This window comes from Mastigoproctus giganteus, chromosome 2 (assembly GCF_048544385.1).
Source record: "Mastigoproctus giganteus isolate SK-2022 chromosome 2, ASM4854438v1, whole genome shotgun sequence".
Classification (NCBI taxonomy): Eukaryota; Metazoa; Arthropoda; class Arachnida; order Uropygi; family Thelyphonidae; genus Mastigoproctus; species Mastigoproctus giganteus.
In genome coordinates, this window is record NC_143576.1 from 1,886,337 (window position 1) to 1,906,532 (window position 20,196).

The following is a 20,196-nucleotide window of genomic DNA, read 5'->3' on the forward strand; positions in this document are numbered from 1 at the left end:
GAATGGAATGAGCAGCAGCCTGGAAAGCAAGGTGCTGCGGATTTCAAGAGCTGCTGGGAGTCATCATGGAACAAGTAAATACAAGGGCTGTGTTATGGTAACTACGAGTAAGAACAAGTGTATGTATACTTGAATGTACATCAAAGCTAGAAGCATAGTAAATAAATTTGATGAATTTGAAGTGCTGATCAAAGCATCAAAGGCAGATATTGTTGGGATATCAAAGACATGGTGGCACACAGATATAAGAAATGCAGAATTGGAATTTGGGGAGTACAATGTGTACAGAAAGGATAGGAAGGGAGGAGGGGGCTGTTAGTTAAGAAACACATAAAATCAAAGAAAGTGCATCCAGTTGACATGGTTGGACAGTGCAATTTTGAGTCAGGTTGGTAAGGTTGTTAATGACAGTAAGGATGGTACACTATTGCAACAGGATCTGGAAAAGTTGAGAAGATGGGCTGAGAAGTGGCAACTGAAGTTTAACATTGATAAATACAAAGTGCTGCATATGGATAGCTGTAACATACCAACTATACGGTATTACACTCAGTGTAGTGGAGAATGAAAAAAGCCTGAGTGTAATTGGGCAGTCAGATATGAAGTTTTCTGAATAGTGCAAACAGGCTGCAAGACTAGCTCATGGGGTCTTGTCAATGATATACAGGAATCTTACCAGCAGGGATAAGGAGGTGGTTATCCTCTTGTATAAGGCAATGGTCAGGCTACATGTTGAGTACTGCATACAGGTCTTGAGGGCTCATTTTAAGAAAGATGTAGAGATGCTGGAAAGAGTACAGAGAAGGCAATGAGACTAGTGAGTGGAACAAAGGGTTGCAGTTACCAAGAAAAGCTTAAGTTCTAAAATTACCACATCTGGAGACTAGGCACTTGTGAGGTGATCTGATTGAGGCGTATACGGCATGGAATGGTTCAATCTCAATGCTGATAGGATTCTTCCTCTTGCTGAGATTCCACACCTGTTGTAGAATAGATGTGCAGAAATTTGCATTTAGCCAGTGGATGGTTGATTGCTGGAATAAACTTGCATCTGTTGTTATGGAAGTTGACAGCTTAAATAAATTCATGGCTAAAGCAGACAAACTTTTGGAGTAAATGGATAGGTGAAATGGGAAGGTTTTTTTTTTTTCCTTTTGGCTGATTCCATCAGCCAAAAGAAAAAACTGTCTTTCTTTCATCATATGCCTCTACTAATGTTAATGTTATAAATTTGGGTTTCCCTCTTCTTTTGATATTGGTTCAGAAACCTAAGGACTCCATATCTCTATAATAAAGATTAACTTAAGATTAACTTATAGTACTCTAATCTGATATCCTAAAAGAAACCAATTGGGAATCATTGAGAACATGACACTTGAAAACATTTGAAAGAATTACTATATTTCGTATTTCTTTTATAGCTGAGCATGTTCTTTAGATCATAAAGAAAAATTTTGTTAGCTCCACAAAACAAATAAATAAGAACAAGTTAATTATTTCATTTTGGCTTTACTAAACAATATCTTAAACAAAGGCAAGTAAAATCAGCATTTCCTTCAGTAATCTATGAGGCTTGATTTAAAATCTATTTGTAAAACAAATAAAGGTTAAAGGCAAGCTTGTGAAGGTATAAGTCTATTCTTGTCAATAAGCCAAGATTCCATGGTTAACATAAACAGCAATGGCTATTTGAGATTAATAATCTTGCTCAGACACACCATTCAACTGTGTGTTTAATTGTGATTTTAATATAAACAAAACCCTTGGGCCTGTTTGGCTCGTTACATCTATTTTCTGGAATGTCTTGATCCTGGAAACTATTAGAACAGATTGCCTTCTGTAACAAAATACAGTAATCAACTAGTACAGTTAATTAAAATATTAACTCAATCTTTAATACATTTTCTGATGTTTACAAATTAATAATCCAATTTTCTTCATTTCTATCAGCAAGAAGCAATTAGTAATCACATTACACACAATAAACATGTTCCTCTTGCCTGGAAATGATATCTCATGTAATTTTTCTTCAGGTTTGAGATAAAAGAACTAAAAAAACCAAAAAAAAAAACCAATAATGGCTGAGGTACATATGTGTAGCAATAGTAATATGGTTGCAACAACATAATGTGACTGAGATTGGTTAGCTCTTTGAGCAGAAATATGAAAGGAACATCCTCTAATCAAAGGTAAGAACAATTCATCATTCATTAAGCTGTTTTATTAGTTTTACTTATTAACATTCTTCTTAAAACTTATCAATACTAACAAACACTAATGATGTTTATTAGTAACATTGTATTAGTATTAGCCATATGGTGCAAGGAAGCCCGGAGTTTTGCTGCACCAGACAAAAAATAAAGTAAAATAAAAATAATGCTTTTAATAAATAAATAAAATAAAATGAATTATCTATCTCTCTATGTGACCCCCTTCATTGTGTATGTGTCTATCTATCTGACCTTTGAACCCCCCCCCCCCTAAAGTCTCAACCATAGAGGCAATTTACTTTAGAAATCAACAATTTATAGATTCCTATTTCTGGAATAATTTATAACAATGAAAATTTCACCGTTGTTTATTTTACTTTCTCCTCTCAGAGCCTTATATACCACAATCTTGTCTCCTTTACAGTGTTGGTTACCAAGGCTCTATAGCCAACATATTCAGTCTTTCCTCATATGGACACCATTTTACCACCTCGCCAGGCATATTCCCATCTTGGATCCTATCAAAAGCTTGAGTCTTTTTAGGTGCAGTATCCATGCCTACACACAGTATTCCAATTACCTCATACAGTTGAATTATGCTCTCCCATTCTTGACAACGAAAAGTTTGATAAACATTCTTCTTGGAGAACATCAGTGTCCAACTGTATTGTAATTCCTAAATCCCTTTCTTCCTCTAATGCTTTTAATTCAACCCTACACAGCATATAAGCTATTCTGGAGAAAAGCAATCCCATCCTGAAGCTCTTCTCAGGACGACTTTTTTTTTTTTTTTTTGGCTGATGCTGCATAAGCTCTTAGACCTGCTTTCTTGCATCACATGCCTCTACTACTACTACCCAACTCCTTCTAGAGTTTATAAAAGTAAAGAAGTCTTTGCATCCTTTGCCAAAGATTTCTCGTAATCTGCCTTTGCTTTCCTAACCTCCTTCGTGAGTTGATAACAGACTAACTTATATTTACCATAGCAGCTGATAATTTTTATGTATCCTATGCATGTTCCTTTAGGCCATGACTCTCATTAGTTCGTTTAGGCCTAAATTTTGAAAACAGTATTTCTTAGTTGTTATGACAAGCCTAGTATCTTCCAAGATTAATTCTTTGAATGCTTCCCATTTAGAATCTGCTATTGGTAACATCATCAATTGGTCCCTCTGTATAGTATTTAAAATTTGAGACCATTATAGTCATCTTTACGAAAGCAAAAACCCTTCCCTTTACCCCTGATGGTAGCACACAAAGGACAGACATTATCCTTTGTGTACACATTGTACCCCCAAAATTCCAATTCTACACTCTTCTTATATCTGTGTGACACCATGTCTGCGATATCCCAACAATATCTGCCTTTTATGTCTTGATCAGAACTTCAAATTCATCAAATTTATTTACTATACTTCTAGAATTGGTGTATATTAGCATTAGCATTAGTAGAGGCATTTGATGCAAGAAAGCAAGCTTATGCAGCATCAGCCAAAAAAAAAAAAAATAAATAAAAATAAATAAATAAATAAAAAATAACCACTTCCACTTCACCCCTCTGTTCGTTCGAAATACCAGTCCAGCTGAGCCTTAAACTTATTTAGGGTATCAACTTCCACGACAAGGGATGGAAGTCTGTTCCACCAACGAACCACACACTGGCTAAAGGCAAATTTCCTCACGTCTATCCTACATCTGTATTTCCTCAATTTGAATTTATGCCCTCTCAGGTGATTATTCTGAGCAAGAGGAGGAATCCCATCAGCATTGAGCATGCTCAAACCATTCAAGGCTTTATACACCTCTATCAGATCACCTCGCTGGTGTCTAGTCTCCAGACACTGTAATTTGCAAAACTTAAGCCTTTCTTCGTAAGAGCACCCCTTTGTTCCATTCACTGATCTTGTTGCCCTTCTCTGTACTCGTTCCAGCAGCTCTACATCCTTCTTGAAATGAGGCCTCCAGGCTTGTATACAGTACTCTAGGTGTGGTCTGACCATTGCCTTATACAAGGGAATAATCACCTCCTTATCCCTGCCAGAAAAATTCCTATATATCATTGACAATACACCATGAGCTACTCTTGCAGCACGTCTGCACTGCTCAGAGAACTTCATATCTGCCTGCACAACCACCCCCAGGTTCCTTTCATTCTCTACAACTGTCAGTGTAGTACCACAGAGTTGATACGTTGCTCTGGGATTGCTGTTTACCATATGTAGTACTTTACATTTGTCAATGTTAAACTTCATTTGCCACCACTCAGCCCATCTGCTCAACCTTTCCAGATCCTGTTGCAGCAGCATAGTGTCAGTAGTGTCCTTGACAACCCTGCCAACCTTAGTATCGTCTGCAAACTTGAACAATCGTCTGCAAATCTATTAGTCCTTGTATCCCCCAATCTAGCAGTTTTCCGACCCACCTAACACTCCCTCGATAGCATCAGCAAACATTCTTGCACGCTTTCTATTTAAGTGTATCCCATCCCTGTAGAAGCAATCTCTCCTGTTAACAAGTACAGACCAGGCTGAAAAAAATTCTACCCCTTGAGCCTTGCACAATCTTTCCAGGGCCGAATTGATCGACAGGGCTCTCATCATATTTCTCCCTCCTATCGTGTCTGGGCAGAATTGCAGACACTTTCAAATTCAACTCTAATTCACGGCTTTTTTTCAACAGCAAACTGTACTTGTTAAGTAATTCCGCCGGTCTCCAACTCTTAACAGGTGCATGTATACATGCAAGTATACATGCACCTGTTCTTACTCTTAGTTACCCCTAATGACCCATGTATTTACTTGTTCCACAATGACCCAGCAGCTCTTGAAAACCCCAGCAACCTGCTCTCTAGGCTGCTGCTCATTACCATACAAGTAATGGAAGAATAGTTTTTGCCTCTGACGGGCTGCAAGAGTAGCTCATGGTGTCTTGTCAATGATATACAGGAATTTTTCTAGCAGGGATAAAGGAGGTGATTATTCCCTTGTATAAGGGAATGGTGAGGCCACACCTAGAGTATTGTATACAGGTCTGGAGGCCTCATTTTAAGAAGGATGTAGAGCTGTTGGAATGAGTACAGAGAAGGGCAACAAGATTAGTGAATGGAACAAAGGGTTGGTCTTATGAAGAAAGGCTTAAGTTTTGCAGATTACAGTGCCAGGATTCTAGGCACCTGTGAGGTGATCTGATTGAGGTGTATAAAGCGTTGAATGGTTTGAGCATGCTCAATGCTGATGATGATGATGATCATCATCATCATCATCATCACCACCATCATCATCATCAATGCTGATGGGATTCTTCCTCTTGCTCAGAATAATCACCTGAGAGGGCATAAATTCATATTGAAGAAAGACAGTTGGAGAATAATGTGTGGATATTTGCCTTTAGTCAGCGGGTGCGTGATTGCTGGAACAAACCTCCATCTGTCATTGTAGAAGTAGACTGCTTAATTTTCTCTAAGAGCAAAATTCCGGAAATATCTTTTACATATTAACTTATTTCAAAATATTTTCCAGAAATCAGTTTTATCTACATGTAGCAAAATATATAATACCTTTAAGAGAGTAGAGAGGGAGCGTTTAATTAGCAGTAACAGAAGATTAAATCTGTCAAGTTCTTGGAGCAAAACTATGGTTGTTGGAACAATAACACCTCCATAACTCTTTCGTATTGCATCACTATCAAAAGGATCTGCTGGTAATTTTCTCAGTATATCTTCTGTTATATTACCTATAAATTCTTCTCGACTTATTCCTGTTCCAGTATCACCTGAAAGATTAATCAAATTGTAAAATTATTTAACTTGATTATGCCAAAAGTAACTCACTATAGAATTTCTCAAATTGATGTATACAAAAGTTTCTGATTAGGATTCAAAGGCAGTTAATTAAACAATCAATATGAACATTAATAAATAAAGTCTCTTTTTGTCAAATATTTTGATTAAAGAAGTTTATGGTTATTACACTTTACAGTGGTATATGAAATGTGACATATTTAACATGACTCAATTAATGTTTCATAATTAATACAATTATAGTAAATCACAAATTTTCAAAAGTTTATCTGCATTTTTTAATGTTCCTCCATAAATTTGCTGATTTATATATTCTGAATATTCCAAAAATGGGGGAAAAAAAAGTAAATATGCAATAATTCTATGCAGTAATACTGTATTATATTTATTAATAATGTTTAACTTTTGTACAGAATAGGTATTAATTTTTGCTACAAGTAAATAAGCTAAAAAATTACAAATTAAAAAGTATAAACCCTTCATGTTTATCAAAAAAAAAATCCTTAAAATGTACATTTGAATGTCTTTGTCTTTTGTAGTCAGTGTGAGCAGCCATCCTCAAACAGAGGACTAGACATAGTTGCCCCTCATAGCTTCATCCCTCCATCCTTGGTACCTTCTCTCCATTGACTGTATGTCCAGATGGAAGTTTACTCTGTGCTCTTCACTAACATCGCCTAAATACACTGGTATGCAAAATTTAAGGATCAGTCAGGTTTTCACCTGTAGCTTCTCATAGGAGTGGCCTGGATATGGGAAAAACATACCAAAGGAACCTCATGAGGTACAGAAATGATGAAGGAAACCACACCGACACAACAATAGAAACAAAACGGTACAGAGGGACTTCATTAAAAAATGGCAACATAGCACTGGCTGCCATGATACAGATGGATCACTGCCAAAGATGGAACAAAGGGAAGAGGTGGTCCTCAGTAGGACATATGGCCACCCCTAATGTCAATGCAGGCTTTGACCAACTGTCCATACTTAGAACAATGTTATTGATAAGTTCTTGCAATAACATCGTCCATTCCTCTGTCAGTGCCATCTTCAGCTGGTGAACATTTTCTGGTGGGTGTGAACATGCTGCTAGGCATCTCCCCAGAGCGTTCCATATGTGTTCGATGGGATTTAGATCGGAAGAAACAGGCAGGCCAATCCATACAATGTCCTCACTTTCCAAAAGCATATCAACAGTTGCAGTGTGATGGGGGTGTGGTGTTATCATCCATAAACACGAACTCTGGGCCAATGGCACCTTGGAACAGATGCACATGGGGAGGGATTACCTTAGTACAGTAGTGTGCACTGGTTACAGTACCACCTTCCAGTATCTGGAGTTGTATACATCCATCCAAGATAATGCCTCCCCAGACGAGAACACCTCGACTGCCATATTGATCGCTTTCAGTGATGTTTGTGGGATGATACTGTGTGCCAACCTCTCGCAAGATTAGCTGACATCCAGAATCACTGCTGAGACCGAATCTACTCTCATCAGTAAAGAGTATCTTAAGTAAAGATTTTGTGGTGTAACCTTTAGAAATAGTGTTGGTCGTTAAGTTTTGTACACCAGTGTATAAGTAATGTGGACATTACTTATATTTGATGGGTCTCTCCTGAGCTTCCAAGGGCTCACTCACTCTTGTATTTATCCTTTTTGGGGAAATATCGATGTTGTCCAGTGTCCATATCTTCCTCCACAAAAAAGCTCATTTGTTTTCTTCACTCTATCTCCATTTTGTTTCTTCTCCCATTTGTTGTGGACAGCAAATTAGGTTTTATGGCCTTCTCCATATTATTTGATTTAGCTAGAGGTGGAGTAGTAGGTGGTATCAATATGGGGGGTGGCAGCTAATTGGGTATTTTGTACTGGCTTTTGAGTGTTCAATAAGTAGTATGCAATGGGATAAAATGATTCTTTTGGTGGATTGTCATATCAGTATTATCTAATAGAAGCAAAATCTTGAAAGGAATGTCATTGTCTTTACAATATTTTTCAACCTCAGGAATGAAGCAGCATTTAAACCAATCCTCAAAGAGAGAGAGAGATATTGTTATCCATGCTCTCTGGTTTGATCAGAAATGCATGGGTAGGGTGGCTTTATTGATGCCCTTAAATGTACAAGGATTTCCAGAATGGTACACAAGCAATGGTTTTAATCTGTAATCTCCTGCTGCATTAGCCCCAAGCAAGAGCATAGCCCTATCTTTTGACAACTTGAAACCTGGAATTGTATGTTCGATCTGACATTTTTTTCCAATACAGAGCAGTCTCGTCAGCGTTAAAAATATGCTGCATTGAATAGCTGCCTTCATCAATAATTTTTTCCAACACATCACAAAATTTCTCTGCAGCTGCAGAATTGGCACTGGTGACTTCCCGCATACTTTAACATTGTGGAAACCAGTGTGATGCTTGAACCTATTAAACCACCCGCTTAATAGGTTCAACTTGCCACAAACTTGGGTTGGGGTTTGCCATAAATAAGTATTTATTTGGGGTTCGCCATACTTATCCTTAATATCTTTATAAATACTTGTTGCTTTTGCTTGAATGGTCATTAGACTCAGGGGCACTTGCTTCTGAATCTGATTTTCCATCGATATTATTAACAGCTGTTCCATCTTTGACATAGCACCTGAATGCTGTTTTGTGATCACTGTTGATCTTATGTGCGTTGATTCTTTGGCAGGTTCTTTTATACGTGCACTGTCCTTTAAAATAGTATTCACCGTTGAAGCAGCGAGACCTAATACCGCGCAATATATGACAAACTTTGTCTTGCTTCATACTTCTTAATCATTTTAATCTTCATTTCTAAATCAATTTTGTTTCGTTTCTTGGCACTACCACGACTTGCACTTTTCATTGGTTGCTTTCCCTTCATCATTGTAATACGTAAATAGGAATGAAGAGAAGTTTCTGAAAATTTGTTTTTTATATGATTAAAGATTTCAGTGAAGGGGAACATTTTTCACCATAATAGCGTAAAAACCCAAACAATTACAGTTATCGGTATTATAGCAAATGCAATAAGATCGAGTTTATTACCTGTTTATAATTAGATGTAATAACAGAAAAGCCGAATAAGCCGGTAAATGCAAATTGTTTTTATGGTTGTGACCTCCAGAAATGTGCTTTAGAAAAATATCACAAAGGAGTTCAAAATTGATCCTTATAACAGAACATATGATAATGATGAAAGTGTGGTGCAATTTCCATTATAAATATGACCTTTTAGAGAGATAAATAGCTTAGTAATATAGCAAAATTTTCAACTTCCAAGAACTTGGAATGAATTACAAAAAAAAAAAAAAAAAAAAACCAATGTGTTATTGGGTTCACATTACGATATTTTCACGATACCTTCATTTATTCTTACGGGATACAAAATACTTTTCCACGATTTTTTTAAGTTTGCATCGGCTGGCAAAAACTTACGTAAAGTCGAATTTCCGTAAGTCGAGTATTACGGAAGTTGGGGAGTTCCTGTAATTCCTCTTAGCAAAGCTGAGTGCCAGAGAATATGGAAAAAGAAGAAATCTAGAGATGATTCCCTCTCTAAATTTAGAATGCAGTAAAGACTAATAAAAGAACTTAATAAAAAGAACTTGCCGAGAAAAAAATAAAATTGAAATGGGAAAAGGGGTTGGGGGAGTTGTAAATTTTGGTGTGAGAACTTGCTAAATGTCATTACGGAAGAAGCAGGGACTAACTTGAGGATATGCAGGGCTTAGGCAAAATTATTTTTGGGGCCCCTGTAAAAATTTTTATTATTAAATAACATTTAATGTTTGACAATAGTGAAATTTTGGAATTGGTGAAAGAAATAAAAGAGGTGAAAGACTTGTGGAATTTGCAGAATCTCAAGGACTGTCAGTAATGAACACTTTTTTCAAGAAAAGGGTGAACAGAAAGTGGACATGGAAGAGTCCAAATGAATTAACAAATAATGAAATCGACTTCATCCTCACTAACAGAAGATATATCGTGAATGATGTTACCGTCCTGAATAAGGTAAATGATCACAGAATGGTAAGATGGACACGATATAGATGTAGGAAAGGAAAGGAAAAAACTGACTCAAGTAAATAATACAAAGGTCTTTGAGATAACAGAGGAGGAGAAAAAGCAGTATGTACTGGAACTTAAGAACAAGTTTGAGCTTCTGCAGACTGCTCAGGACCAAGATATCGACGAGGAATATTACAACTTACTGAAAGTGATAAAGCCCAAGAAACCTATAGGGAAAAAGAAATCCAAAGAAGAAAAAATTAGTCAAGAAACACTTGTCATGATGAACCGAAGACGACAAATGAAGAGGAAGAAAAACACTGACAGGGAGAAAATTGAGTATACTGAGTTATGCAAAGCCATTAGAAAGAGATTCAGAGAGGACATAAGAAGATTTAACACAATAAAAGTAGAACAACCATTAAGGGAAAACAAAGGATTTAAATCAGCAGCCATCAGCAGTAATACAGAAAGACAAATGATACTGAAACTGAAACTGAAGAATGAGACCTTGAAGAACAGGGTGGATGCCCTCGAAGGAAATAAATTGAGGGGGCCCATCAAGCTCTCAGCTGCCCACATCAATGCCAGAGCTTGCACTTGGTCATCTTGCAACACAGAGGCAGCCCCCAAGGCAGAATGCGCTGGTCCAACAGGAACCAGTAGTTGTTGGTGACTCTATTGTTAGGGAAACGGGGAACATGATTTGTAAAAAGGATAGGTGGAACAGGACCAGAGTATGTCTGCCAGGGGCAAAGGTTGATGAGGTTGTAGAGCGGATATTATCTTTTAAGGGCACAAAAGGTGATATAGTTGTACACGTTGGCACTAATGATATTAAGAGTAGGAGACCAGCGGAATTACTTAACAAGTACAGGTCACTGTTGAAAAAAAGCCGTTCTGCAATTCTGCCCAGACACGATAGGAGGGAGTATATGATGAGAGCCTTGTCGATAAATTCGGCCCTGGAAAGATTGTGCAAGGCTCAAGGGGTAGAATTTTTTTCAGCCTGGACTGTACTTGTTAACAGGAGAGATTGCTTCTACAGGGATGGGATACACTTAAATAGAAAGGGTGCAAGAATATTTGCTGATGCTATCGAGGCAGTGTTAGGTGGGTCGGAAAACTGCTAGCTTGGGGGGGAGACAAAGACAAATAGATTAACAGTAGCCACTGGCAGAGGTGAAAAAGATTCTTGCACTGCTTCTATTGGAATGAGCAGAAGTCTGAAAAACAATATGCAGGATATTTCAGAGACTGCTGGAAGTCATTGCACTACAAGTAAACACATGGGTTGTGTTAGGGAAGCTAAGAATAGAAACAGGTGCATGTATACTTGCGTGTACACCAATGCTAGGAGTTTAGTAAATAAATTTGATGAATTTGAGGTTTTGCTCAAAACATCAAAGGCAGATATTGTTGGGATATCAGAGACATGGTGTCACACAGATATAAGGAATGCAGAACTGGAATTTGGGGAGTACAACGTCTACAGAAAGGATAGACAGGATAGGAAGGGAGGAGGGGTTATGCTATTAGTTAAAAAACACATAAAATCGAAGGAAGTGAAGCCAGTCGACATCGATGGACAGGGCAGTGTCGAGTCAGTTTGGTGTGACATAAGCATGGGTAAATCAAAATTGAGAGTAGGAGTGTGCTATAGGCCTAATGACTCTGATGAGTATAATAAGATACTGTACAGGGAAATAGAATGGGCCAGTAAATCAGAGAGTCTTATAATGGGGGATTTTAATTTCCCAGATATTGACTGGAATTTCTGGGTTGGTCACTCACACACTAGCAAGGCTTTTGTGGATTTATTGGATGATTGTTTACTACACCAGCATGTTCGGGAGGCAACTAGAGGGAGTAATACTCTTGATCTGATTATCAGTAGTGATTCTTCATGCATTAAGAATCTGCAGATAAAGGAACCACTAGGTGGCAGTGATCACAGTGTGCTGAAGTGGGATTTACTCAAGGAGGTAACTACCATCAGAGGTAAAGGGAAGGGTTTTTACTTTCGTAAAGGCGACTATGATGGGCTGAGACAGTATTTAAATTCTATACAGTGGGACCAACTGATGATGTTACCAACAGCAAATTGAAAATGGGAAGCATTCAAGGAACTAATCTTGGAAGCTACCAGGCTTTACATACAAACCAAGAAATATTGTTCAAGGTTCAGGCCTAAATGGTTTTCAGATGAACTAATGAGACATATGGCAGAGAAGAAAAATGCATGGGATACATACAAATTAATGGGTGACATGGAAGCCTATGATAGATATAAGTTGGTCTGTAACCAAGTCACAAAGGAGATTAGGCAGGCAAAGTCAGATTATGAGAAATCCTTGGCAAAGGATGCAAAGAAAAACAGAAAAGAGTTCTTTTCCTATTTAAACTCAAGAAGGAAAGGGATGAATCAGATTGGTCCACTGGATGTTGATGGTTCAACAGTTGAGGATCCTGCTCAGGTGGCTAACACTCTAAACGAGTATTTTGCATCTACATTCACACATGAGGAGTTATTCAGGAAGGGGAATGTCGTAGGTGAAATAAACATTAGCAGTGAGCTAGATGATTTTCTAATAACTGAGAGGAAAGTGGAGGAGAAATTGTTGAGGATAAAGATAAAAAAGGCACGCGGGGTGGATGGGATCTATCCAGTTATATTAAAGGAGGCAGCAAAGGAAGTAAGCAAACCCCTAGCCATAATTATGAGACCTTCCACAGACTTGAGATGTGCAAATGTAACCCCAATTCACAAAGGAGGATCAAAGGCTGACAAGTAATTATAGACCTGTTAGTTTAACTTCGGTTCCAGGAAAATTAATGGAGGCACTGGTTAAAGAAGCACTGCAGGATCATCTGGACAAGAATTCAGTTATAGCTCAGACACAGCATGGTTTTGTTAAGGGCAGGTCTTGTCTGACCAATTTGATTGGATACTATGATGTAGTCACAAAAGAACTGGATGCAGGGAATAACTTTGATATTATATATTTGGATCTTAGAAAGGCTTTTGATACTGTTGCGCATGGAAGACTGCTGCACAAATTGGAGCAGTGTGGCATTGGAGGCAAATTGCTGCTATGGATTAAGGGATGGTTGAGTGGCAGAAGACAGAGAGTGGTAATCAATGGGCGGGCGCCTCCGTAGCCAGGTGAGAAGGAACAATAGTGCGTAGCACACGCTTCTTGATTAGACCGGGGTTCGAGCCCGTCACCACCAAATACGAAGGATGCGGAAAGGTCAGGGAATGACCACCGCATATCACGGAGCAATATGGCCTTAGTTGCTAATGCTCCTAAAAAACAAAAAAAAAAAAAAAAAAAAAAGTAATCAATGGACACTGCTCAACGTGGACTAATGTTATTAGTGGAGTTCCTCAGGGTTCAGTGTTGGGTCCATTGTTGTTTTCTGTATTTATAAATGATATAGATGATGGTATATCAAGCTTAATGTCCAAGTTTGCAGACGATACAAAGGTTGGCAGGGTTGTTAAGGACACTACTGATGCTATGCTGCTGCAACAGGATCTGGAAAGGTTGAGCAGATGGGCTGAGAGGTGGCAAATGAAGTTTAACATTGACAAATGTAAAGTACTACATATGGGAAACAGTAACCCCAGATCAACGTATCACCTCTGTGGTACTACGCTGACAGTGGTAGAGAATGAAAAGGACCTAAGGGTAATTGTGCAGGCAGATATGAAGTTCTCTGAGCAGTGCAGACGAGCTGCAAGAGTAGCTCATGGTGTCTTGTCAATGATATACAGGAAGTTTTCTAGCAGGGATAGGGATGTGATTATTCCCTTGTATAAGGCATTGGTCAAGAAAAACCTTGAGTACTGTATACAGGTCTGGAGACTTCATTTCAGGAAGGATGTGGAGCTGCTGGAACGAGTACAGAGAAAGGCAACAAGATTAGTGAATGGAACAAAGGGTTGCTCTTACGAAGAAAGGCTTAAGTTTTGCAAATTACAGAGTCTGGAGACTAGGCATCGGCAAGGTGATCTGATTGAGGTGTATAAGGCTTTGAATGGCTTGAGCATGCCCAATGCCGATGGGATTCTTCCTCTTGCTCAGAATAATCACCTGAGAGGGCATAAATTCAAATTGAGGAAGGACGGATGTCGGATAGATGTGCGGAAATTTGCCTTTAGCCAGCGGGCAGTTGGTTTCTGGCATAGACTTCCATCACTTGTTGAAGTTGATAGCTCAAACAAATTAAGGCTCAGCTGGACAGGTATTTCGAACGAACGGAGGGGTGAAATGGGAGTAGTGTTTGTGCTTTTTTTTTTTTTTTTTTTTTGGCTGATGCTGAATAAGCTTGCTTTCTTGCATCATATGCCTCTACTAATGCTAATTCTAATAGCGATGGTGTACTTATAAACAGCAGAGAAGGCATATTTCAAATAGCAGAAGACTACTATAGAGAATTATACAAGGAGCGAGGGAATGATGCCAGCAGTGGGGAAGATGGATTGCAAAGTAGCAACACATATGACATACCTGATATTCTTCCTGATGAGGTAGAACATGCATTGAAGAAAATGAAGAATCAGAAAGCCCCGGGGGAAGATGAAGTTACTGTAGGGTTGTTAAAATTGGGAGGAAGAGACATAACACAAAAACTGGCAAGGCTCTTCACAAAGTGCATTAGAAAAGGTGTGACACCTAAGCAGTGGAATAATGCAATCATAGTTTTGCTGCATAAGAAAGGAAATAAATCAGAAATTGGAAATTATAGACCAATTAGCTTGTTATCCCACATCTAAAAGTTGTTCACAAGGGTCATTACTAACAGATTAGAAAGAATACTTGATGAGAATCAACCGAAAGAAGAAGCTGGCTTTAGGACAGGATTCTCAACTATGGATCACCTTCACGTAATAGCACAGCTAATGGAGAAAGCAAATGAATATAAAACACCATTGCCTGGCATTTGTGGATTATGAAAAGGCATTTGACTCCTTTTTTGGGCACTGGAAAGACAAGGCATAGATACCCCATATATTATGATTTTGAAGAAAATATATGAGAATGATACCTGCTTTATCAGACTGGACAAAGACAGTAGGAAATTTAAAATCGAGAAAGGAGTTCGACAAGGAGACACAATATCTCCGAAGCTGTTTACTGCTGCCCTTGAAGAAGCTTTCAGAAGATTAGACTGGTCGCAGAAAGGAGTCAATGTGAACGGAGAGTACCTAAACCATTTACGATTTGCAGATGACATTGTGGTCATAAGCCACGATCCCAAAGAATTAGAGGAAAATCTTAATCAGTTATGCACAGTTAGTAAGGATTTTGGACTAAAGATGAATATGGCTAAAACAAAAGTAAGGATGAACAAGTATGCCACAGAAAGGCATATAATGATTGAAGGAGCAGTAATTGAAAAGGTGGAGTCATATACTTATCTGGGACAAGTTATTAGCTGTAATAATGATAAATGGCTGGAAGTCAAGAGAAGGATAAATTTTGGATGAATAGCATTCAGGAAATATAGTGACGTACTGAAGAGCAATATCCCAGTTTGTCTGAAATGTAAAATAATGAACCAATGTATACTCCCCACCATGACTAATGGAAGTGAAACTTTGGCACTCACCAAAAGAATGGAAGAGAAGCTGAGAACTACACAGCGAAGAATGGAACGAATTATATTGGGAATCAGACTGTCAGATAAGAAGAGAAACACATGGATTAGGCAGCAAACTCAAGTAAAGGACATTCTTATCAAAACTAAAGAACTAAAATGGTCTTGGGCAGGACACATAGCTCGAAGACATGATGACAGATGGACTAAGAAAATAACAGAATGGTACCCAAGAGGAGCTAGAAGAAAACCTGGAAGACAAAGGCGGAGATGGAGAGATGAAATTCATGAGTTTTTGGGTAGTAAATGGATGGCCAGTGCTCAAAACAGAAGGAACTGGAAAGTTGCTGGAGAGGCCTTCATTCTGCAGTGGATTGAAAATGGCTGATTGATGATGATGATGAATAGTGAAATTATAGTAATCATTTAATGTTTTTGGATTAATAATAATAATGATAAATGGATAGGATTTGGTGCCATTTTGTGAGGTCATGGGCACCAATAGCACATTCAAAAAGTCATCTTGTTAATAATTCTTACTTTTTAAATTACTTGTATTATACTATTCTGCTTTAAGATGTGGCAGCTGTTTGTTAAATACCATACAGTTGAATACTTGTTATTTGATACAGATAAATATATTTCACAAAAAAAATAAATAAATAAAATAACTTGTGGAATATCAAACACAGAAAGGTGACTAATTAGGAGATTATATTAGTTACTTAGAGACTAAGTTATATTGCAAAATAAGATGCTTATTCAATTGTTCCCATTGATTTGAAACAACTAATACTCTACAAAACAAAATTAAAATTTCTTAATTTTAATTTTGAATGGGCAGGACACATAGCTCGAAGACAGGCTAACACAATTTAGAAGTTGCAAACCTGTAAACTGTTTTCCTTGAAAATAAAATATAAAAATTCACTACAGAAAATGACAAAATCGAAAATATACCATCTATGTAAAATAGAGGTTCCCAACCTGTGGGTCTCGACTCCATTGGGGATCGCCAAAGAAGTTCGAGGGGTCGCAAGAAAGTGACAAATAAGACCTAAACATAATACTTTTATCATATCGCTTGACATTATAGTTACTAAAATGTTGACAATGTAATTGGCAGCAACACTCCTTTGAGACCCCATTGTAGCTCCTACAATGTCATGCGTTATGATTTGGATGTGTTCATTGCCATTTACGGGCTCCATATGCCTAGTTTGCCCAGGCCTCAACTAGGCCCTGGAAAGAAGAAAGAATTGAAGTAGAGTGGGCCTTAGTCTGGAAACTGATAAGTGTAAGAGGAATCATGAACTATAACAAGTTATGGAATGTCATTCTTCACATTTTAATAATTCCTCTTAGCAAAAATGAATGCCAGAGAATATGAAAAATTCAAATCTTCTTTTCCCTTAAAAGTGGCACTTGTATGTGGTTTTTTTTTTTTTTTTTTTTTTTGTTAGTTGTTGGTGCATTGGCTTCTGTGGCCATAATGCACCTCCCAAGGTTTTTGCACTACTCTGATTCAAGCCTGAGGCGGGATGCGAACCCGCGACCTTTGGGTTGCCAGGCAGGCACTTTACCCACCCGGCTAGCCCGGTCGGCCTTGTATGTGGTGAGGGGACCTCCCAGTGACACTGCAATTCCTCTAGATCACTGAGATTCAATGCCCACAGCCTAGGTTCCAGGCTAACATAGAAATCTGGCATGTTTGCTATATGCTGCAACCCATGGAAACTGGGGGGTCTATGATTGGGGGAGCCAAGTTTAAATGCATCACTTTGGCCCCTGCTTCAACAAGATGGGTGATCCTGGGATGGCTTGCCCAGAATCAATCAGCTAGTGAGTTTGCCTGCTGCCAACCACGGTGGTAAACTCCTATTCTCAAGAACATTTATTGCTTGCCGCATGATGGGCATTCCATTTGGGTTCCGTGGTAGGTGGGAAGCCCGGGAACTGAACCAAAATAAAAAAACTATTATAAATTAAAAAAAGAAGATAAAAAAAATACTAAGAAAACTGATAATGTTATTTCTTCTGGAGCTCCAACATGGTCCGTATCAGAAAATAAAAATGAAGAAACAGACAAGTCCAATGCAGAAAAGGGAATGCAAACTGAAGTTTTGCATGGAATGCTAGGTTACACTATAAGATTTTTGATCATATATTCACAAACTGCAAACCTTATTGGCCCTTTAATGATATTAAGTAAAAATTCATAGGTATTTTGTAATTGTATATTCTTTTGGAATTGTGATTGATAAGGAAGTCTTTACTAATTTATTAACAGAGAAGGGCAGTGGTTTGTATTGTATTTCAAAGTTCTATTGGTAACACAAGTTAGAAGTTGAAAACCTATAAACTGTTTTCCTTGAAAATAAATCTTTAATTACATTAGTTTTTATTAAGTTCTTTTAATAGTCTTTATTGCATTCTAAATTAAGAGAGGGAATCACCCCTGGGCCATATCACAGATGTTCCACTGGATATAAAAACCTGCAGAATAAAGTTTGCCGCATGTTCTTTTCTTTTATGTCTAACTGAACTAGAGCAAACTCGGGTGTTTGTTATGGTTGAATTAATAACAAAATTAAATAAAAAATTCAGAGAATTTTTAAAAATTTCCAATTCTAACACAGTTTTCTATTTTTTGTGGAAAGGGAGGGAAAACAATAATTTTCAAGAAAGGAAGAGAAACTTTGTGGCAAGTTCTTGTATGACAGTTGAGTCAAAAAATGAGATTTTTCAATATAAATCCTAAGTGCTGGCAGCTATACTTGGTTTACAATTATATTTTTAAAAATTACTATTTGTACAGAATAGTGCACTTTATAAAATAATACATTGTAAATTTTAATAAGAAAATAATAATAATTATTATTAAAAGAAATGGCAAATGATACAGGGAAGCAAGCTTATACAGCACGCACACGCACATCTTCCTCTATCAGCACTACTTCTATTGGAATGAGCAGCAGCCTGGTAAGCAAGTGCCAGGGATTTCAAGAACTGCCAGTGGTCATCACAGAACAAGTAAATGCATGGGTTGTGTTATGCTAACTAAGAGTAAGAACAGGTCCATGTATATTTGCATGTACACCAATGCTAGGAGTATAATAAATAAATACTGTTGGGATATCAGAAACAGTGTCACACAGATATAAGGAATGCAGAATTGGAATTTGGGGAGTACAATGTGTACAGAAAGGATAGACAGGATAGGAAGGGAGGAGGGGTTATGCTGTTAGCTAAGAAACACAAACTCCAAGGCAGTGAATCCAGAAGACATGGTTGGGCAGTTCAATTAGTCGGTTAGGTATGACAATCACTGGGAAAGCAAAAACGAGAGTAGGAGTGTGTTATAGGTGTAATGACTCTGATGAGTACAATGAACAACTGTACAGAGAATGGAGTGGGCCAGTAAATCAGAATATCTAATAATGGGGGATTTTAACTTTCCAGATATTGACTGAAACTTGTGAGTTGGTCGCTCGCACACTAGCAAGACTTACGCGAATTTATTTGATGACTGTTTTCTACAGCAGAATGTTTTTTTTTTTTTTTTTTTATGTGAACCCCAAACACGACAGGTATTAGAACCTATAGTACTTAGTACAGTGCTTGTGTTGGAGGTTAAGAAGATGAAAGAAGATATTTGTTGACATTGACTTGAACTTCTGTAGATTGTAATTTTCAGGAAATACGTATGAAGGAAGGTTGTTCCAGAAAACGGCAGTTGAATGAATAAATGAGGAAGATGAAAAGTTGGTTCTGTGGGTTTGAAGTTGGACAGTAAATGGATGATGGCTGGTGGCGGCACGTGTTCGGACTGTTTTGAAAGAGAGAGCGGGAATTATAGAAGCCAATTCAGAAGAACAGTGCCAATGGAAGTATCTGTAGAAGAGGCATGCAGCAGAAACATTACGTCTATGAGAAAGCGAGTGGAGAGACTCTGTTAGAGATGAATCAGTAATTAACCTAACTGCCCTCTTCTGAATGGAATCAAGAAGCCTGAGAGAGGTTTTGGGGACACCACCCCAGATGTGGGAACAATATTCTATGGCAGGGCAGATTTGCGATTTATACAGAGTGAGCAGCTGTTTGGAAGAAAAGAAACCTTTCCACTGAATTAGTCCATAAATGGGTAACATAAGACAGAATATCACCAGTGGATCGACACTGACGGAATCCATACTGGCGATCGTTGATCAGACGGAAGGTTTATAGGTAGTTTAAGAGTTGGCGGTTAATTGATTTCTCCATTACGTTAGAAAGAGTAGAAGTAATTGCAATGGGACGATAATTGGATGGGAGGGATTTGTCACCCTTTTTAGGAACTGGCTGGATATGAGCAAATTTCCAAGCAGAAGGAAAAACACCTTTGGAATAAGAAAGTGAAAAAAGGTGGCAAAGAATAGGAGTAAGTTCAGGAGCACAGGTTTTGAGAACAAGTGGAGAAAAACCATTGGGACCTGGAGTTTTCTTAGCATCAAGATACGTCAATATCCTTCTGACATCCTTTTGACGGAAGACCACAGGAGGCATTGAATGGAGTGTGT

The 20,196-nt window shown here is 38.0% G+C and overlaps 1 protein-coding gene across 1 annotated transcript in view; it reads right to left on the reverse strand.

Moving 5' to 3' along the window:
- The window catches only part of Dhc98D (Dynein heavy chain at 89D), a 971,787-nt gene that overhangs the window by 77,018 nt on the left and 874,573 nt on the right, over positions 1-20,196 (reverse strand). The window contains exon 52 of the mRNA XM_090387912.1: positions 5,767-5,981. Within this exon, the coding sequence (XP_090244038.1) occupies positions 5,767-5,981 (215 nt within the window). The remainder of the gene's footprint in view (positions 1-5,766; positions 5,982-20,196) is intronic.